Source organism: Brienomyrus brachyistius, chromosome 1 (genome assembly GCF_023856365.1).
Source record: "Brienomyrus brachyistius isolate T26 chromosome 1, BBRACH_0.4, whole genome shotgun sequence".
NCBI classification, from domain to species: domain Eukaryota; kingdom Metazoa; phylum Chordata; class Actinopteri; order Osteoglossiformes; family Mormyridae; genus Brienomyrus; species Brienomyrus brachyistius.
The window spans coordinates 46864284-46885613 of NC_064533.1; the positions used below are offsets into that span (position 1 = coordinate 46864284).

General features: G+C 51.6%; 2 protein-coding genes across 3 annotated transcripts; both read right to left on the bottom strand.

Annotated features, from left to right (window-relative positions):
• Nucleotides 1-265: 265 nt before the first annotated feature.
• Nucleotides 266-6703, bottom strand: LOC125739260 (uncharacterized). The gene is made up of 2 exons (XM_049009163.1): nucleotides 4988-6703; nucleotides 266-3455 (listed from the first exon to the last, which is right to left on the bottom strand). The coding sequence occupies exon 2, from the start codon at nucleotides 3447-3449 to the stop codon at nucleotides 1140-1142; it is 2310 nt and encodes a 769-aa protein (XP_048865120.1). The 5' UTR covers nucleotides 3450-3455; nucleotides 4988-6703; the 3' UTR covers nucleotides 266-1139.
• A 140-nt stretch (nucleotides 6704-6843) lies between these two features.
• fhip1b (FHF complex subunit HOOK interacting protein 1B) lies at nucleotides 6844-21209 on the bottom strand. Of its 2 annotated transcripts, none has more exons than XM_049009152.1 (11): nucleotides 20940-21209; nucleotides 16959-17439; nucleotides 16223-16855; nucleotides 15336-15581; nucleotides 14117-14284; nucleotides 13941-14020; nucleotides 13698-13861; nucleotides 12339-13457; nucleotides 12072-12250; nucleotides 11808-11970; nucleotides 6844-10772 (listed from the first exon to the last, which is right to left on the bottom strand). In XM_049009152.1, the coding sequence occupies exons 2-11, from the start codon at nucleotides 17085-17087 to the stop codon at nucleotides 10465-10467; spliced, it is 3189 nt and encodes a 1062-aa protein (XP_048865109.1). In that variant the 5' UTR covers nucleotides 17088-17439; nucleotides 20940-21209; the 3' UTR covers nucleotides 6844-10464. The 2 variants fall into 2 exon arrangements, with proteins under 2 accessions (XP_048865109.1, XP_048865102.1); XM_049009145.1 differs by having other exon boundaries at nucleotides 13692-13861.
• Between the last annotated feature and the right edge of the window lie 121 nt (nucleotides 21210-21330).

Below are 21330 nucleotides of genomic sequence, written 5' to 3' on the forward strand. Positions count from 1 at the left end.
CTGAAATGAAGGCCGCCCTGTCAGACCGACCTACTGGAGGCGGATCTGGAGACCAGTGGAACCAGTTTCTACAAACCGACAAGAGGTTGTAGAGAATTTACACACCCCCACCCCCAAACTCCTTTAAGGCATGTTTTGACTGTGCTTCAAAATCAAAAACACATCTACAAAATAAACCACTGCCAATCTGCCACAGGTAGGGAGAGGCTCTGTGAAAGGGACTGTTACTGGTGCAGCAGTCAAACAAAATGGCTCGGATTCTGCGTTTACAAATCGCTTTCCTCATGATCTTTATTCTTTGTTAGCTGATGTCAGGCCGGGCCCTGGACTCACACATCACAAGGTCTGCCAGATGCCCTTTAACAGGAGGAACTTGTCCAGGCCAACAAAGACGTGCAGAACATGTAATTAAATTTTGTTAAACACTACTGAGGTTTCTGATAAAAACATGGTGATTTTTTTTATTCTTGAAATAAATGACTGGAAACTGTCAAAACTCAGTTTTGTGTGTGTGTGTGTGTGTGTGTGTGTGTGTGCTGATGAACATAAGCTTTTTTCAGTATATATGATACATTTGGGAACTGTAATGAAGCTCTCCTATGAGAAAAGATATTTTCTTTGGTCCCAGAAAAGTGAAATGATTTGTTCTCTACTAGGACATCTAGTGGTCATGTTGTATATTAGCATTGTTTCAGTGTTAGTTACCTTTTCAGATATTTTTGCTACCACACTTTCTGCACTTTTTTCCCCCCCGTTGTGTGATTTACAGGCAAAGATGACAGCACCATCTACACTACACACAACACCAGTGAATAACCGAGGAAAACCATCCCTGTTAATCTTACATTAATATACAGCACACTAGAGATGTTGCACACATTAGTGCTCTAAACCCACACATTAAATAAATAAAAGGCCCAAATAAAATGAAAGTATATGAAGTTTTTAAAGATAAACACCACATTTTCTCAACAATTACGGTCTTGACAGTTTCACCACACACTGCACGGCAGAAAAGCTTTGTGAGAAAATCCCTGGAATTGGAGCAGCGAAGAGCAGCGTGATCCATGTCAGCTCTGCTCCGACTCTCATCCCAGCTGCCATTTCCAGCATGGCCCTGTCTCCAAGCATCACCATCCTCATTTGTACTGGAACACCTTGATGCAGTGATGCATGCTATCTGACACCACTAGGTGGCGCTCTGGCAACAGGGCCAAGCCCCATGGACTCTTCAGGCCCTGACTCACCAGGATCTGGCTCACACCCTGGGCAGAGTACATCACCACCCGGTGCTGCTGGCCCCAGTCCACCACCAGCACATTTCCGTCATCATCGATGCAGACTCCCCAGGGGTAAGAGAGGACTGCTCCCATGTAGCTGCACACCCCTACTGTCCGGATGACAACCCAGCCAGGTCCCAACACCTTGACGCTTGGCCCCAGACTCTCCCGACAGCCCCTCTCTGAGACGGCCACCAACCCAGTGGTCAGGTTAGCAGACACCATGCAGGGCCGATGGAAACCCCTGATCTCCGTGCTCTCCAAGACCGTGCCCGTTGTGTGCTTGAGCGTCAGGACGATCAATGAACCTCGCCGGATGTCAGCTACAAGGAACTGGTCTAGGCGAGACACTGTCACTCCCCTAGGAGCCTCCAGCTCACCTTTAACCCCTAAACTGTTTCCTCCAAAGGTCTGGAGGTGGCGTCCGTGTCGACTGAATATCAGCAGGGTCCTTGCTGTGGAGCAGCTCAACGCGATCAGCCCCTTGGCGCTCACGGCCACGTCAACATAGTTATGACGACGGCGGGACGAGCCCTCGGCGTGCAAGAGAAACACCTGCTGAAGAACGAGGCCCTGGGAATCCATGACCTGCACGCGGGCATTGCCACAGTCCACCGCAAACAGCTTCCCCTGGGCCGTAGCATGGACTCCGGTGGGCAGGCTGAAGTCCGACCGGCCAGAACCCTGTTTCCCAATCTTCCTGAGCAGATGTCCAGCCTCTGGGGTACGGCTGTGTCCACTGTCCTCTATCTGAGCTGGCTCTGCTGTCCCACCACGCCCAATGGCAGACACCGAGAGAGGCCGGTGCACCATCTGAACTCCATAAGGTCCTCTGAGCAAGTCAGTACCACCCCTCTGGATCCTGTGTGTCTGCTCCAGAACAGGGGAAGCCGGAGAGTACTGGTGACGACAAGCACTGCACAGCCTGTGTCTGTCTTCTGTAGACAAGGATGGGTTCCTTGGGGACAAATCCACCATAGACCTGGAAAGGTGAGATCTCTGGTTCAGGGAGCATTTGAAATCCCTGGGCGGGTTGGATGAAGAGCTGCTATCCTGGGAAGGCGTCTTCTCCATGCTATTGGACTTCTTAAATGTGTGATTATTCCAGCAAAAGCGTGGACAGGGAGAGAGGCGCCTTCGGGGGTTCAGATCCACACAACTCTGGGTTCCCTGGGAGTGTCGATGGGGGATCCTGGGGAAGGATGGTGTCACATGACTGTACTTAGAAGGACCTGTAGGGCAGTAGCATCTCCCTTTATGACCGCTGGATGAGCGGTGGCTTGCAAACAGGACTTGGATTCCTTCATTTCTCAAGCTCTCCCCGGCACGTTGGGTCTTGTTTCCAGTCCTGTCCACACCTCCGGAGTCCCCACCGCCAACAGGAGACTGGACTGCCTGGAACCCTCGCTTCCTCTGGGTATGTGACCGCAGGGGTGAAGGTTCCTCCTGGCATAAAGTCCCATCAGTGGTGTCCTGGGGCAGTGGCCGAGACCACAGTCTTGGGAAGTGAAGCTCCTCTCCTCTCCTGGAGGATCGAAATGTGTTTTGCACACCTCGTGGACTTGCTCTGACAGGTACTGAAGCTTCACCCTTGCAATTTCTCTCAGCGTTGGGTGTTACCCGCTGTCCCTGCATCTCGCAGGTCTCCACTGCAAAGCTAATGCTCAGATCCCGAACCTGGACCTCTCCAAAAGTGACATGTCCATGTTGAGACCCGGGCCAGAGGTTAACACTCTTCAGGGAGAGGGTGGTCTCCCAGGGCTGCAGAAGCAGCAGCGCTCCCTGTAACAAACGGTCTTGCTTGGGGTTCCTCTGTATCTGCTGGCGTAGCAGGACGAGCTGCTGGAGCTTCTGGTCGATCAGCATCTGGGCCTTACGGAACTCCGTGGCGTTCTCTCTTTGCAGGTACTCCAGGTGGCACCGGATGTCCCGGCTGTCCTGCTCCACTCGCTCCACCAGGCGGCGCTCCTCCCTCCGCGCCCCCAGGATGGCCCTCTCTAGACTCTGGCCCAGGATCGTCACTTGGCTCACCTGGTGCTCGCGCAGATGCCTCAGTTCCCACTCGGCTCTCTCTAGGGCGGCCCAGCGGGGCGGGGGAGAGAGGGGGTCATCATGGGGGCGTCCCGGTGCAGACTGTCCAGGCAGAGACTGTCCAGTGTGTGTCTTCATCCTTCCCTATGAACAGCCACGGAGGACAAAGTGAGCTTCCTATTTAAAATTCAGGAGGACAAAACCCCAAGTCATGGGCCTCATTTGGTCCGATAACTTGAGGCTATAGCCCTGAGTATTTTAGCCCTGATGCCAGTCTTCCTTTAAAAATAAAAAAAGAAAAAGTCAAGCCCAAGTAAATCTGACTTACCCCCTGATCTTCTCAATAGCCAGAAACTCCCCTGCTCGAAACTAAGATGCATTGGTGAGTATAATCTGAGTAATCTGATATCCTGCTAGTCAGTTTGAGACGGACTTTGAATCCTTTTCATTGCAGCTGATGCCTCCTTGATCTTCTGTCTAAAGTACTAAAACCCGCTTGTGGAACCTCCTTCCCAGAGGGTGCTGGTGCCAGACATGCTGAACTCGACCCAGCACTTGAAGTCCCTGCTTTGCTGGGACCAGTCCCCTGGTCATAAACCAAAGTCTTCAGTTTAGTGGACCGGACTGAAGCTCGAAAAAAACTCGGGATAAGGCTCATCTGCTCTGGGATGTCAGGTACAGTCTGTCAATAAGGCAGCTCAGTAGCTAGTTGGCGACACAACAATCATTTGGACCCACCAATTAAATAAACATAAACCAACTAAGCCAAGCACTCAACACAGTTTAAAAAGTGCCCCATCCGGATCACATAACACATCCACACACTCATATTACATATTGCATTTTGCATGAGGGGGCTTGTTTATAATGCATTGTGAGGTCTCGTGTGACTGCAAGCAGCAGAGAATTTGGCTCGACCGATTTCAGCTGCATATATCCTCAGATTCTTAACACAAGATCCGGTTTATGCAGCCGGCCAGTATAAAGTCTGACAATACATAAAATATATAGTAGATTTCTATATCTCTAATTGCAGCTGGTCCTTGTGTTTCCCTGGAAGCCTATGCTAAAATTCATATTCACTGCAGTTTATCCATGGGAACATTGACTCACAGTCTACAGGTATTGAAAGGTGTCACAGATAGTCTTTCGACTCTTGCTTAATTCTGTAATGATGTTGCAAATGTACTGATTTCATAACAAAAATCCATTGACAAGCAATGTTTAACGTATTAGCATATATCTTTCACACAGACATTTTCTTAAGTGTCAACTTTATTGACTGATTCATTCAGTTCTGTATTTGCATTTGCTCTCAGATACTGCAGTTACAGGCTCCCAAAGGGATACTAAACACAAATGTTTGGCGTTTTATGTCATTGCAGAAGTGCTACTAATTTAAAAGCACCCAGTGATGCTTGCCAAGGAACTTTGCAACTCAAACAGAACTATGATTTGGGTGTCAATTACTACTTGAGATGGTCGTTCGACTTTAAAACTTCCAGTTGTTTCTAATGTGATATATGTTTTTGTAAACAAATGATTGAAGAAATGATTTTTGTTATGGAACCAATACATCTGCAGTATATCTACTGAATTTAGTGAGCTAAGACTTCCTGTGAGTTCTGTATGTACAGGCATCTACATGTACATGCCTGATAAGACAATGCTCTTACCTGAGCTCCGACAGCTGCTCCGCCTTCCAGCCTAGTCCCCTTCTGTCACCCTTCCCAGCCCCCTCTCGTGTAGTTAACATTGCTGCGGTTGCTATGACACCGGCAAGCCAACTCATTCACAAGTTAGAGGGTGGCGCATGGACGCCCGACATCAGTGTTGGCCGGCGAGACACAGACAAGCGTGTTGTATGAATACTGGATTTTACAGACAGATCGGGGGCTGTATTCCCTAAACAGATGATGGCAGGAGTGTCAATTATTGTGAATATGATTCTGTGCACAGAGGTATCGAGCTGCAAAGTTGCTGCTTACTCCACAGCGTGCCAGTCAGGGCGTAATGAAGAGGGAGCTCTAGGAATACAGAGCAAAGAATCAGCTTAAACTGTTTCATAAAATGCATATTAATTTCCACTGTCTGTATATACTGTCTGTACATTCTCAGTCCTCAGGGACCCCCAGACAATCCATGTTTTTGCTCCCTCCCAGCTCCCAACACACCTGTATCAGGTATTCGGTGTTCTTGATTGTTTGGTTCAGGTGTGCTGGAAGCAAAAATGCAGACTGCTGTCCCTGAGGACCAGGCTGGGAAACACTGCTCTGTGCAAAAGTCACACAACATAGACAGACAGCAGGCTGCAAACTTAGTCTGGGTGCTACATTCCACCAGCTATGGAGAGAGTTGGTGGCAAGCTGATGTCTAGGGACATGCTTCCAGAAAGAAAGAAGTCACAGAAAGTCAGTCATCATTCTGCTCTCCACACTGACTCCATCATGTCCTTCCTGTACATGACATCATCACCTATATCAGGTCCTGTTGTGTTAGATGGGCATTGTGGCCCTTCTGTCGGATCCACCGCCATCACTCTGTAGGGTGGGGTCCTGCAAACCATGGCCCTTGTGAGCATTTATACATGCCACACTGTGAGACGCAGACAAGGGGGACACAGGAGGAGGTGACACCAGCTTACACGCAGGGGCTGCAGGCCCAGCTCCGCCCACCACCGTGACCAATAGGGAGTTTCTTCTGTGTTAAGCTCCTCCCACTTCAACTCCTAAGTGCGACTCATATCTTAATGTGAGAGACTGACCATCAGCTTTGCTGAAGAGTAATGTCCACGCAGGAGCGTTTTGTCGCTCCTGTCCTGGCTGCACCCCCACTACCATTAAAAAGAATCCGAATGAATGACAGGCTCACTTATTTATCGACGGCTGTCGGCTTGAAACTGCATTTTCCATGCAATTTGTTTTAAATAACTTGAACATGCAAACTGGAGGAGAACAGCGCGTCTTTCACTTGGACAAGACCAGGTTGTCATGGTGACTGAATCCCAGTGTTTTTTTTTAACCACCCACAGCTTTAAACAGAACCTCGGACTCACTGAGAACATCTTCCTCCCACTCACACACGTGAAAACAGGTCACTCGCTCAGGTATAAGGACAGCTACTCCGAGTTGAACCTCAGTTCTCACCCCTTCCCTCACAAACTCCCAGAATCCTTGGCACCTTCGATGAACCAGTTTCATACACAGATTCCCAAATATACATCCTTTGAACTCATCTCGTCGTACGTGGGCTTGTCAAGCAAAGCATGACAGTAACACCCCCTACTAAATGACTTCTGGTATTACACTAGGCCTCAAGGAAAAATGGCCCCACCCATTTGCATGCCTGTACACAGCCCATTTCAAACCACCAATGGTAAACAACAAGGCAGCAATCTGAAGCTTTTCACAGCTCCAAGTAAAAAGAGAGAGAAAGTGAAGTGGAATGAGTTTGTGACCTTCAGCTGACGCAGGTGTGATTCCACATGGGGGGAAAAAGCAGGCCAACAGCAAGGACACCAGGACAGCAGGCATATTGCTAAGTCAGACATTTATAAATTAATAAAAACATTCCCTTTTTTATTACAGCTTTCCCACAACTTTTTGTCCTGTTTTTTTTTTTTTAAATATATAAAAATATTTCCGACAACATTCCTCTTTTGTCCCGTGTTTCATTCAGTCCCTTCAGTTCAGCTCCCTCCGGACCGCTCTCAGATCTGCTTATTTAAGCCGTATGTACAGGATCCATGACCATCCCACACTTCAGCACAGGTGGAGAAACAAAACTAACCGTTGCATAGATTTCAGGGGAGCCCAATGTACGACTCACCTGTACTTGAAATAAAGGAAAATGACACAACAGGAAAAAAAAACAACATGAAGCCACACAATCCCACAGCCTCACGCACACACACACACACACATTGAGGAGCAGCTGGCCGCAGGAGAACCTCAAACAACAGACCTGACGTCTGATTTTCCATCTCCTGCTTGCAGTGGTGGCATCGTGAACACAAACACTCATCAAATCTTAAAGCAGCAGGGACCCACTTGCGGTCACAAACAAGTCAGTACAGTCTCGTACATCCAGTCCTGCTCTGAGGTTACAGTCCCGTCAGTGTCTCATACAGCCAGTCCCAGTGTGTGGTCATGATCTGGTCAATACAGAGTCTCATACATCCAGTCCTACTCTGCAGTCACGGTCTGGTCTCATAAGTCTAGCCTACTCAGAACAAGGCTGCTTCACCCTAAATATTCACAGCCACTTTTATACTAAGTGGACATCACTCCATAGATATCTTACACTAAAGAACCCAGATAATTATACATATATTCATATTATACACGTGAAATGAAACTGCATGTGCCCTGACATGAGCCTGCTGCAGGCCAGGCTGCCTCAGTCCTCACAAGTCCGCTACAAACCAGACCGCCTCAGTCCTCAAAAATCCACTACAGGCCGGGGCACCTAAGTCCTCAGGAGTCTGCTGTGGGCCGGGTAGCCTCAGTCCTCACAAGCCCGCTACAGGCTGGCCCGCCTCAGTCCTCATGAATCCACTGCAGGCCGCTCCAGTCCTCATGAACTCGCTGCGGGCCAGGCCATCCCTGTCCTCACAAGCCCACTACAGGCCGGGCCGCCTCGGTCCTCACAAGCCCACTACAGGCCGGGCCGCCTCGGCCCTCACAAGCCCACTACAGTCCGGGCTGCCTCAGTCCACGGGAGTCTGCTGTGGGCCAGGTGACCTCAGTCCCCATGAGCCTCTTGTAGGCTGGGCCGCCTCAGTCCCCATGAGCCTGTTGAAGGCTGGGCCGCCTCAGTCCCCATGAGCCTCTTGTAGGCTGGGCCGCCTCAGTCCCCATGAGCCTCTTGTAGGCTGGGCCGCCTCAATCCCCATGAGCCTCTTGTAGGCTGGGCCGCCTCAGTCCCCATGAGCCTCTTGTAGGCTGGGCCGCCTCAGTCCCCATGAGCCTCTTGTAGGCTGGGCCGCCTCAGTCCCCATGAGCCTCTTGTAGGCTGGGCCGCCTCAGGCCCCATGAGCCTCTTGTAGGCTGGGCCGCCTCAGTCCCCATGAGCCTCTTGTAGGCTGGGCCGCCTCAGTCCCCATGAGCCTCTTGTAGGCTGGGCCGCCTCAGTCCCCATGAGCCTCTTGTAGGCTGGGCCGCCTCAGTCCCCATGAGCCTCTTGTAGGCTGGGCCGCCTCAGTTCCCATGAGCCTCTTGTAGGCTGGGCCGCCCTCAAGAGGGTGCGGCGACTTCCTAAACATGGCAAACTGCTGCACTTCCTACTCCAAGCTTCCCATGACAAGTGCAGCTGGCCTCCTCACTAAAACGAAACCCGCTGAAATCTTCCTGTGCCTATTGCCTCACACCTCTTAGAGTCCTAAATATCAATCACATGCTTAAAAATACTAAAAATATATATATATTTTTAAAAACTTACTGAATCAAATACTAGAAAAGCAGTCATTTGTGAAGCGGATTAATGATTAACACTTCTGAATGGCACAGTAATCTGTCTGATCTGGGTTAGATTTGGATGGATTTGCTCTCTCCACCTCCTCCCAAAACCTTGCTCTACTGATTGGCTGGCCGCACCCAATCTCAGCCAATTGAAACAGATTGACGTAATTTCAGGGATTTTTAAGTCATCTTAAAATACTGCTTAGCAAAAGTGAATGGGGAAGTGTCATGCGTCTATCTACAGAATACACAAATAATATGTGATGAGTCACATGACATGTACGGTCAGTGGAGTGACATGCAGGAGCTTGTGCTTAACACCCATTAAGCTGCCATGCTATGGCTAACAAATGTGTACTTTGGAGGGGGGGCAGGGATGGGGGTGGTGCAAAACAGCAACAAAACAACACCATAACAGTGTAGTCCAACCTCGTGAGAAATTAGTGCAAATATTCAACGATAATCAGGGCAACACTGCAGGTGTGCAAACTTAGGGAGAAAGAGCAAAGCTTGCAGAAAGGGAGGAGCACTGAACACATCCACAATGCCTTCGTGAACCAGGGCAGGGAGGGTGTCTATCTGGGACCATGCAGAAGCGGTTTGGTAAAAGAAACCCCTTACTAGTTTAACCAAATTATGTGAGCGCCACCTAGCAGTGGCAAGTACATTGACTGAGTACCTGAAATTACTTCAACTATGACTGTAGCTCAAAACCAGTCAGGACACTCTAAATGGATTTAGAAAACAAAAAGGTCAGCAGACAGGGACGTGGGCCTTAAACCGAAATAGGAGAGTCTGAATCCCTCAGCAGAAACTCACAGCCCCAGTACACGACATGTAGGAGTACTGATCTGAGCGCGCACCTCACAGGCAAAGACAGACAGGACAGTGAAACCTCACGCCCGCAGGGATCTGAAGGGCAGCAAGGCCCGGCAGAGGTCACATGTGTTTAAGAGGGACACCGGCGGCGTGCTGGTCTAGACAGCTGAGAGCAGCCGCACCAAACGAGGACAACCCAGACCCAGTCCATCCATCCCTCCCTCCCTCCCAGGTGCTGATATGTATTAAAAGTTCACTAAAAATGTAAAAAAGAAAAGCAAATGAGACCTAAAAACGCATTAAAAACCGGACGTCGCGTCGTTTTCCAGTTCAGATGCCCAGACAGGCCGCGTGAAGCAGGGGCCATGTGGAAAGCCGAATCCATTCCAGATACACGTCGGCCAGTTCCCAAGGGGTCAGTCATGTGATCAGCCACAGGGCTCGTCAGGCTGGTCTTCCCTTCCAGTTCTTGAAAAGGGGGTGGATTTCCTCAAACCTGAGCCGCCAAGCATCCACCCCATCTCCATCCTGAGAACTACATTTCCCACAAGCCCCGTGATTGTGAGCAGACACATCTAAGCTAATACAGAGCACAACCTTGGGTAGGTCTGTAGCTGAATCTCACTAAGCTATTAGCCTACTGTGACAATGGTGTGTGAATATACAGGGCACCCCTAGCTCTGTGTTCTAAGCTTGAGTGTGTACTGCCTACACACATAAATAGTATTTACACTATATGCAATTTTCTAAAGTTGTACAAGAACGCAGCTTTCTAGAAAAGAGCGTTTTATAAAAGACAGCTTGTAGTTATTACTGCAACCTTCCTTTGAGCTCCACACTGCCCCCATCTGTTCAGATACAGCAATGGCAGCATATCACTCTTCTGCCCCCTGGCTGCGGGGAAAAGGCATGGCGACCGCATGTTCCTGCGCCAGGGCGGCTAACTCCTTGAGGAACTCTGGGAAGATGACGGCGCAGTAGACGGCGTTTTTCACGCGCAGCGCCTCCGCTTGCTTCTCGATGCCCGAGCCATGGCCAGCACTGCCCCTGAAGAGGGCGCTGTGCAGTGACTGGCCGCCATCGCGCACGTGGGCCAGTGCCAGCTGGGCGGCCTGCCGCGCACGTGTTGGGCTGTTGGTGTGCCGAAGGATGAGGTCTCCCAGCGACGGCTTGCGGCTCTTCACTGCAATGCAAAGGCAGGAAATGAGAACAGGGGCCTCTATCACAAAGTCATATTTCTTCCATAGCCAGAAAACCTGTCAGAAGTCAACCCCAGACTATATCTTTGTTCATTTACATTTAGCGCAGACTACCTTAAAGCCGACAAGTTATCCGGCTGAGCAAGAAATCTCGTGATACAGGCCCCAGGAAACACCTTATTGTATCCCACTCGTCTTCCCAGAAAGTTAACGCGGCACTTTCTCATTCTAAAAATCCATCAGGCTTAAACGAGCCAAGAGAACAGGCTGTACCCAGAAGCAAATACAACTATGGAAACAATAAAGATACCACTTTATATATTTTTTTCAAAATCTGTATTTTTAAATCCTGGATTAACTGTGGTTCTGCCGGCAGGAGGCTACACTGAGCAGCAGGCTGCTTCCAGGTTCAAAATGTCTAAGGCAGCAATACACAAGAATAAGATGAAGCAGGAGATACTGGGAGCGACCAGAAACCAGCCGGGTAAAGGGCAGAAACAACATTCTAATGCCAGAGATGACCGTTAACTTATCCGACAGTTTCTTACGAATCAGAGGCTGACATCAAGTGACCTTCCAAAGGAATGGAAAACGTTAAGTGCACTTAAGTGGAGAAGTGCACTGCTAGGACAGTTCATACGAGGCTCTTAGAAGAGGGACTGAAGACCCATAAAGCAAGGAAGAAGCCCTTTAGTAATGAGAAAAGAACCAGGCTGCAGTTTGCAAAAAAATATTATTCACAGATGCATCCTCATAAACTGAGAAATGAATGAAACCAAAACATTTTGCCGAGGTCTTTTATTTTTTCCAGACCAAAAGGGCACTGGCCCCCAATGAAAGCCGATTGACCCCCCAGAATGCCCACGCTCCTGTCACTCACTGAATCCAAACAGGTCATTGGCCAATGAAAAGGCCAGTTCCTCTATATAGATCATGGGCCTTCATCTTAAAAAAAATCCAGGATTCGGTCATGTCGGTAATTTGTAAAATGAACAGCAGAGGGAGCCCTTGCCACTCACCTAGTGAGTCGGAGCGGCGCAGGCTGGGGACGCTGATGGGCGAGTCGCTCCAGTCCAGCTTCCCGCGGGCGGCCAGGTAGCGCCGGGCCTTCCTCAGCATGCCAGGAAAGTCCTCCTGGGCCGCCGCGAAGGACTCGATGCGGTTCTTCACGGAACCCAGGACCTGGAATCAGAGAGTAGGGTAAAGTAAAGTGGTGACCGACCAAACCGGGGGTGACGGGCCACGGGGGGTGACGGGCCACGGGGGGTGACGGGCGGGTGTACCTGGATGAGAGACTTGACGCTGGGCTGGAAGACCATGTTAGTGTTGAGGAGGAAAGAGCGGAGCAAGGGCTGAGGGTAGCTGGCCAGCTGGGCCACGATGCCCGTCAGAAGGATGTTGACGTAGAGGGAGTTCTGCAGCATGTTCTCCAGCTTGGTGAACAGCACGGCAATGAAGGGGCCTGCAGGGGCCGCCGGAGACGCAGTGAGACACGGCCACAGGGAGCACGGGACCGCTACCCGCAGGACAGTCGCTGTGTGTGGACTCACCTGTGTAGGGTTGGGAGGGGGGCTGCCCCATCAGGCGGGGGGAGCCGAACCCCCCCGCACCCGTTCCCTCGGGTCTGGGCTCAGTCACGGAGAGCTCTGACTCGGTGGGGGAGGGGGTACGGACACGGGCGGCGGGGGTGGTGTCCCTCAGGGCGTCCACCCTGCCGTCCTGCACCCTGCCGTCCTGCACCCTGCCGTCCTGCACCCTGCCGTCCTGCACCCTGCCGTCCTGCACCCTGCCGTCCTGCACCCTGCCGTCCTGCACCCTGTCCTCCAGCTCTCGCAGTTCTTGGTTGAACGCCTCGATGCTGATGCCCTGGCCGTCCCCAGCCGGCGCGCGCTCTAGGAGCTCCTCAATCAGGCTCTCCACCGACTCCAGCCCACGCCCCGCGGCCAGATCCGGAGGGCCCATGTCGCGGGAGTCTGAGGACGCTGCCTGGGGCGCGAGCACTTCCTGGAGGGGAGGCGGCTCTGTATATCCACCCTGCGGGACAGCATGGACTCCCAAACATAAATCCCTCCTGACCTTCTTTACCTCCATACCCCCGTCCTGTCCTGTCCCATTGTACAGGGCTTCTGATGCCCCCTGGTGGGCCACTGGGGGCGGGGGAGGGAGGATGGGCACGGGGGGTGCGTCCAGTGGGAGCTCCTCCCTCTGCAGGGTACGCTTCTTGCTGCGGGGAGTGAGACTGATGCAGTTCTTACTGATGGTGATATCCCACTCTCCACTGTCCCTGTCTGATGCACCCCAGTCTAGACGGGCCGCTGCTGCCCTTTGCTGGCTGGGTGGAGGTACAGGCTCAGCGGGCGGTGGCGGGGGACAAGGGGCACTGTGGGGGGAGGGGTCTTCTCCATCATAAGGCGCAGACCAATCCCGACACGCCCAGGCGCACAACTCGATCCCACGTCGGGCCTCATGGAGGTACTCCAGGTAGCCTGATTCCCAGTCCCGCCCCTCTCCCACCTGGTGGGCAGGGCTCTCTGGAGACGGGGGAGGTACTTCTTGGCTGGGCTGGGAGGACACGCCCCCTCCGCCCTGCTGGCGGATGAAGAGAGCAAGGCGGGACGGAGTGCTGGGTTTGGAATGTACCGGAGACTCCGTGCTGGGGCTGCTTGGACCTGTGAAGATGGTGGTGATGAAGAAATCACGCTCATCATCACCCACGATCAGTGCTCTCACCAATGCTTTATTTACATTCTGCAGCTGGCCAACAACTATCTGAAATAACCAACAGAGGCCTAGAATCTTCACTGCTAGTCCTTTAAAATGTATTATGCTTTACTACAGCCACCGGGACATTTCCCTCTTTACACCTCGAAACTTACAGCAAGCCATCACACACTATCTCCCACCTTTACCCCGGAGGGTGGTTTCGTCCTCCTGGTCTCCAGGTGGCGCCGTGTCCAGCCTGCAGCACTCGGGGATGAGCGAGAGGAACTTGTGGGCCGACTTGCCGTAGAGGTCGGCTTCCCTGATTGCGCGACGCTGGCTCAACATAACGTGAGTACAGGGCAGCAGGTACCTGAAACACAGCGGCCCGTCAGCGAGGTCCGGCCTGGGTGGTGCGGCCTGAGAAGGAACCCAGGGTGGATGACACGCACCTGAGAACAAGCTGCAGCATGAGGTCTTCGCAGTTGAGCGAGAGCAGAGTCCGGAACAGGCTCAAGGACACCATGCAGAGCTGCGGGGCCAGGAGAGAGGCAGGAGGAGTGAGAAGCGGGCCCTCCCGGCACAGGAAGGGGTGGGAAAACTGGCCAGACGCTGGCCCCCACCTCACCCGAGAGTTGCTGTTAATGCGCATGAGCAGCGTGTCTAGGATGGCGTCGTTGTCGTGGCGATGTAGCAGCAGGAAGCGCAGGAAGGTCTTGAGCAGGGTGGTCTCCGTGACACTGCGCAGGAAGAGGTCGAGGTATGCCGTGCTGGCGATCATCTCCTCCACCGAGGACTGCGAAGACAAACACAGGCTGCTAAAGGCCGCACTTAGACTACAAAACAACCACAGACTCAGTGATTCACATGTATTTTTCTGGTCCTTTAAACCACCACAGAAAGTATGCCATTCACTTTCATTATATTTGAGTAAAGACTGACATTTCTACAGCCAATATATCCAAAACTAGATAGAACTAAAGCCCCTTTAAAACACAGTTTTTAAGCTTTGGGGTGAACTGCCGATCTTCCTGTAAAAGCTACGATATTATGTCTGTCAAAGTGAGTCATCTAAGCCATTTCTAAAACTTTCCTAAAGTCACCCCAGCATTTGCAGCAACCATCCGTGTATTTTTGACTTGTCCACTAGTATACCACAATCAGCACCTCATTGAGTCAATTAACAAATTAAGGTAATTGATTAATTGAGCAGGGGCAGCATGGTGGTGCAGTGGTTAGCACTGTTGCCTCACACCTCTGGGACCCGGGTTCGAATCTCCGCCTGCGTCACATGTGTGTGGAGTTTGCATGTTCTCCCCATGTCGTCATGGGGTTTCCTCCGGGTACTCCGGTTTCCCCCCACAGTCCAAAAATGTGCTGAGGCTAATTGGAGTTGCTAAATTGCCCTTAGGTGTGCATGTGCGAGTGAGTGTGCCCTGCGATGGGCTGGCCCCCCATCCTGGGTTGTTCCCAGCCTCGTGCCCTTTGCTTCCGGGATAGGCTCCGGACCACCCGCGACCCAGTAGGATAAGCGGTTTGGAAAATGGATGGATGGATGGATTAATTGAGCTGGTTCTGAAATTTTATGAATTCGTGGAACGACTGAGGTACTGCTGAGGGGAGGTTTGGGAACTGAAGCGGTGTTCATCTAGCCATCCAACAAGATATCAGTAACTTTTTGACTGCCTAAACCTGCACAGTACTGTACATTACAGGGCAGTCACAAGTCTCAGACAGTCACACATCATCATGGTCATATGGTCATGCTTCATATCTGTACAGGGCAGGTTCTCTTAAAATGGCACCGACACACGTGCAGAAAAGCCCCTCATAGTATCCTGTGTCACCTTGTGCAAGGCGGGTCCCATTACGGGAACCAGAAAGCCATTGTGAACGTAGTCAAGCAGCTGTCCTCGCACCAGCGGGTGCGCCACCTGCACCACGGCATTGCAGAACTCCAGCGAATTCATGAAGAGGACCAGCGAGGACACGCCCACCCAGTCCTCCCTCCGCAGCGCGTGCCAGTCGTCGCCTCGCACCTCAATCTTCCGCGGTAGGGAGGAGTACAGAGCGCTCAGGCCTGTGGCCAAAACCTGCATGGGAAGGGTCAGAGGTCAGCAGAGCTTACATCACTTTGGTATTCCGTTACACTGACCCTAAGCATCATGGGAAACAGAAACCCTAATAATCATTCGAGGAGGGAGGGAGGTCTGGGTAAAGAGGTGCAGGGTGTTGTCTGACATCAGAAAACAACATGCGAGCGTGTGTGCAGTTCAGAGGCCTGACGCCAAGGACAAGGCCTGCTGTGTCAGGGGCAGGTGGGGCAGCGTGCAGCACATGCATTAAAAGGTAGGCTGACGAGGCAAAGTCCACAAGTGTAACTGCGCACCCCCCCCCCCCTGAATCACTGCCGGGCAGAGAGAGAGAGAACAACGGACTGAAATTTCCAAGAATTCTTTCCTGGAAAAACAGAAGATGTGCCCAACCATTAGCGGCCACAGGGGGGCACTCACTCATGGCTAAACACGTTTGCTTGCCTGCCACAGTGGGGACACTGCACTGACACTGCGAATCGCACCCGAAGAACAAAAACTTTGTTTTTTGAGTTTCTTTTTTTGGAAACGAAAGGACATTAATTCATACGGGGGATGCTCTGACGTGATCTGTTTTTCAGCTCTGCGACGTTAGGGACACGTGTACGGACAAAAAACACAGCACATGGAGAAACACTCACCGGACAGAAATAGGAGTTTTCTGCGATGTAGCGAGCCACCGCGTCGCTCCCAGCGGAGGTCGCCATGACGAGCAGCAGGGCATCACGCGCCTGCTGGCCCAGGGGCCCTTCCCGGTGGATGAAGGGCACCAGCAAGGAGAAGATGAGTAGGTTGGTGGCGCCCTGAGGGGCAGCGGTCTGGAACAACAACTCCAGCAGGGGGGGCTGGCGAGCCAAGCACACACACACCTGGTGAAGCAGCAGCACCAGACTGCTTTCAAGTACGAGGGGGCACCCAGTAGGGGGGTTGGCACAGACTCCCAGTAGACTGAGCAGCGGGTGCAGGACTGCCCTGTGCTGGAGCAAAGGCTGCGGGGAGCGGCTGATCAGCATCTCAAACAGCTTCAATAGCGCCCCCTGGCTGTCGACATCGAGGCCGCGCCGCAGGTACCATTGCACCAGCCGTTCCAGGATGTCTTGGGTCACCACCAGCTCCAGGATGGGGCCCATGCACTCGGCGTCCCCGTCAGCCACAATCCCAGGCCTCTCCTCCGCCAGCAGACACAACATTTGGTCAGTGTGGTTCCGCACGGCGGTCAGGTCATCCACCCCCGCCAATCCTGGTTCGCCACATTGATCCAGCACCCAGGACACCTGAGGAACCGAGCAACCCCAACCATCAGAACAGGAAGCAGTCCCCTTTAACCTCTGACCCAGGGCGTGCCCTAGCTGTGTTCATGCATGTGTGGTTCCTCACCTGTCTCCAGTGGTTCTCAAACACCATGAGGCAGGTCTCGGGGTCAGCCGTGACCGGAGCAGGAGCTGCCATCTTCTGACTACTCCTGCCACCAGGAGGCCTAGGGTTCAAACGGCTCAGCCAGCTCATGCCGACTGCCGCATGGGTCAAAGGTCACAGGTCAGACAAAAGAAGAAGGGTGCAAGGATGGGTAAGAGAAGGGGTGGGGTGGACAGGGAGGGAAGGGGAAAGGGGAGGGGGTGGAGGAATCTCGGGAACCCAAGAGGCAGCCTATAAGGTGGCGGGTGGGTGCGACGATGATAGAGGATGTCAAGTAGGAGGCTGGGTGAGGAGGTGCTCCGCCTCCCTCTCTCCTCCCAGCAATCACTCTCCCTTGGCTGGGCGTCCCAGGAAAAGCAGCCGGTCGTCAGCTCTCTGGGGGCTCCCTGTCATCCAGTCTGGAGTCGGCACCACTCCATACCCAGCCTGCGAGCCCCTGGCCCTGACAAGGGAGGACCCAACCCAGTCAGAATCAGAAACTGAGAAGTAGGGCTTCCCCTGCCTCTTAGGTAGAATCTGGTAGGCCGTGAAACTCCTGGGCACAACATAAACGGTACCATGCGGGTGCTGGAGTGTAATACACTACACTGTAACTCCAGTGCGCATGTAAACACTGGAGTAACAGCTGTGTAACTCCAGTATGTGTACAGTATACACTGCATGTAATGTAATGTACAGTAGCAGTACGAGTGTATACACTGTTCCTTATACTGCAGTACCATGCATCAGTGCAGCATAACCAACATAATCTCCCACAGAAAATGAACAATGCTGAAACCAGTCATAAATGAAATTTACGTGATAAGTACTCTGTTCTGTTTAAAATGCAAAAATATGCAAATATGCATTCATAACGTGAAATCATGTCAAACATGACTTCGATGTAACCATTCAGGCAGAAAGAAAATAGCAGCCGTGTTGCGTAACGCATAGCAAAGGCTGCGAAGCGCTGGGGGCGTGGAATGCAGAGCCAGGAGCATCGCATGTCAGCCCCATAACCGCCCACTTGGCTGCCCAGCTTCCACTCCAAAACATCGCCTACGAATCCCGAGTCGAGTCGACATGATTCACGCTGACGGATACACACACGGCACACATACCGTCATCTCTGCTCTCAAAACTGAAGGCAATTTAAAGCAAGTCTCTTCTCCTCATACCTTCTTACCCTCTCTACCCAGAATGCCCTGGAACACACTGCCCTGCCTCTCACGCCCCTGCTACAGGGGTAATCAGTCGCACAAGCTAGGAATCCCTTCCTTAGCTGCACACTTAAAGGGCAGGGATGAGACAAAGCGAACCGTCCACGATGAGAAGAGAAGGGAGACTTCAGCAGTTTCTACTTTAAGCTATTCCCTCTCAGTGCTGCGAGTACCGCGCTTCCGAATCCAGCCCTTGAGGGCCACTTTCCACAAAAACGTCAACGTTAACTTTATGTCCTTTATTAAAAAACAAAAATTACTTGAAGTTGCACAAAACTGAACACGATGTGAGGGGGCAGATGGGTTCATCCATCAAATTCCTTGGCATGAGGTTCTTTAAGTTCTTATATACTGACACACTTTACCCTAAAGGACATGTGTCCGTATGGCCTTGATAGGGCTACAACAGTGGGCCGGCCAGCAGCAGCCTGATTACGTCACCCTTGAGCTGATTTATATATTACATCATCATATTAGCATACTGCCCACCACCAAGTCAGTTCCCAGTGCAAAACCTTGAGCCTAGAGCAGTGTTTCTCAGACCAGATCCTCAGGGAAGCCCGTTAAGTCCATATTTTCCTCCTTCCCGACTCCCAGCACACTTGTACCCGACATCTGGTGCTCTTGATTGATTGGGAACAGGGAGGGAGCAAAAGTGCGGACTGTCAGGAGGTCCCTGGGTCGAGAAACATTGGCCTAGAGCTCACTTCGGCCTATGCACAGACATGAATACGAGGCCTGCGATTATTCACTGTGCAAGTATTTGTAATCTGCTGCCCCCACCAGGAAGAACCTATACAGCAGGCATTTTATATGAAATCACAGGCAGACAAAAATCCCAGCCCTCCTACCCTCTGTTTCTGTACCTAAGAGTGACGACAGCACAGCCCATGTACCGGCAGCCTCACGTGAAGGGAGCTAAACTCAGCAGGCCAATGAACGACAGAGCAGACAGAGGAATGCTAGGCTCTAATTAAATGTCAACCAGGGGAGGGAAAAAAAAGAACAAGAATGCTCGACACACCTCAGGCCTGTCCACAACCGTTAGTCTCTGGTGCTCCACCCCTCTGGGCTGGGCAACCGAGACATGAAGACTCAGCAGCCCAGCAGCGTCCGTCAGCAAGCACCAACAGGGGGCACCAGAACTACTCACAACAAACAGCATATCTTACAAGCTTATAAAATCTTTATGCCGGCAGTTTCTGAAACGGTGTGGCATTTAGTTCGGGTTAATTATTTGACAGAGGAGTGCCTTCCTCGATACTCATGTCACTGTATCGTGTCCACAGGAGGATCAGATTAAATGCCTGTGGACTTTGGTCACAGCCCAAAGCTGCTGAGAGACAGGGCCTCTGTCCATTCACACACACCTAGCAGACACGTATAACAGGCACGAGTGAGGCATAGGTTCTAGACCCGCTCACTGACATGAATTATAGTGCAGTGGGTTCACATTACTGAAAAGCCTAGGGCTGCATTTCAAACAACACACACGGACAACGTGCACACGCTGACAGTCACCAGGCGTATCAGACCTCTGCACATAACAGCAAAGACTGGAAACAGACTGTAACAAAGGTTCTTTGACTTAATGTTCTACCAGCTGAGGCTATTAGAGTTATGTACTATCACAAAACGCAGAAGCCTGACTTGGTTTAAATATTAATGCTTCCATGAATTTTCTTTCCTTATCATGCTCTCGTTTCGGATCTTACATTTTAAGGTGTGTTTAAACAGCATGTTTATGACATACTGACAGTAGGACAGTAGTGAATTTCAACATACAATATTTGGGAACCTTTTCTCCCAAAACAGACACACCGAAGAATATACGATTATAAAAACAAACCTAATTTTTATACAGGTCAAAGATCAGTTCCTCCTTCTTTGCTGTGTCCCTGTATATACATTTAAAGGCACAAAAGATCATTTAATGGAAGAAAATGATCCTGGAGTTTTAAAAAAATGCATTTTTTATTACAGCAAAGAAAAGACATGTGGTGCTGGAAGAGACTGTTTGTGACCAGGACAGCGCAGTCAGCACAGCACAACACAGGATAGCAAACGGCCTGTTCCATGCCGCTGAAACGGGCCATTATCGGGGTGGCACAGGTGGGGACGTTTGTTACAGCTCCTCTCAATCCAGTCTGTCTTGTACGAGTGTATAAGGACACACTGTATGACTGGCACTTCACTGTTGCACCAACAGCCCGGACTGAGATGTAAACACCAAACACAGAAGCCGGCAGACGCTTGATATGGGGAGATCAGTTACCCGGAGTTTGACCGGACACCGGGAGAGAAGCAGCCCCCAAACAGGCTCTGAACCCAGGACGGAGGTCAGGGACGAGGCGCTAAAGCCTTTGCAGAGGGAAATGCTGTCCTGACCAGTCATTACAGACCAACGTCATAAAACTATCCGACACCTAACCAACATACAATCACCATCTATGCAGTATCTATTCGGTATTTCTCCAGGACTATCCAGTATTTATCCAGCATCTAGTTCATTTCCAATCAACACCTGTCAAGCATCTGAGCGGCGCCTAGGGAGCATTTGACCAGCATCTATCTACCATATAAACAGCTAAAATCTAACCAGCTAACCTTCAGCAGCCCCACTAATGACAGGATGCTGCCGCCTCATTTGGTTAACGGTCCGGCACTGACTCACGCCTGTCGGGGGGTAGATTAGGTGCGGTCCGGAGGGGTCCGGGAATCCGGGGGGTGGCCCGTTACTCACCTGGCAGATCCGCGCAATTTTCTGTGCCCCTGCTCGGTGGGAGACACTGATTCTCATTCCAAGGCGGTCATTTGGGCGGACCGGTTCCGAAAGGCAGAGCAGCGCGTCGCGGGCCGACACACGGCCAGGTATCCGCACTCGCCACCGCTCCCTGTGTACGTTCCTCGAAGTCGCTTCCAACGTATTTTTTTCCCGAACCCAAGATCACTCTACTAACCAACGGCCATCTTACTTGGACTCCGCACACACACACCCTCACGCAGTGACGTGGTGACGTCATCGGCAAGCGCGGCCCCGGGGCGCGGCGACGTCTTCAGGAAGCGCGGTCCCGGGGCGCGGCGAAGTCTTCGGGAAATTTGGGACCTGCATTCGGAAAACCGCCCCAAGGGTC

What these genes read in the sequence shown, in the direction of transcription:
- LOC125739260 (XM_049009163.1), bottom strand. Translation starts at nt 3,449, where the DNA reads ATGAAGACACACACTGGACAGTCTCTGCCTGGACAGTCTGCACCGGGA.
- fhip1b (XM_049009145.1), bottom strand. Translation starts at nt 17,087, where the DNA reads ATGAGCTGGCTGAGCCGTTTGAACCCTAGGCCTCCTGGTGGCAGGAGT. An exon ending in TTGAGAACCACTGGAGACAG is followed by an intron (nt 16,856 to 16,958) that starts GTGAGGAACCAC and finishes TCGGTTCCTCAG; the next exon opens with GTGTCCTGGGTGCTGGATCA. An exon ending in AAAACTCCTATTTCTGTCCG is followed by an intron (nt 15,582 to 16,222) that starts GTGAGTGTTTCT and finishes CTTCCCATGCAG; the next exon opens with GTTTTGGCCACAGGCCTGAG.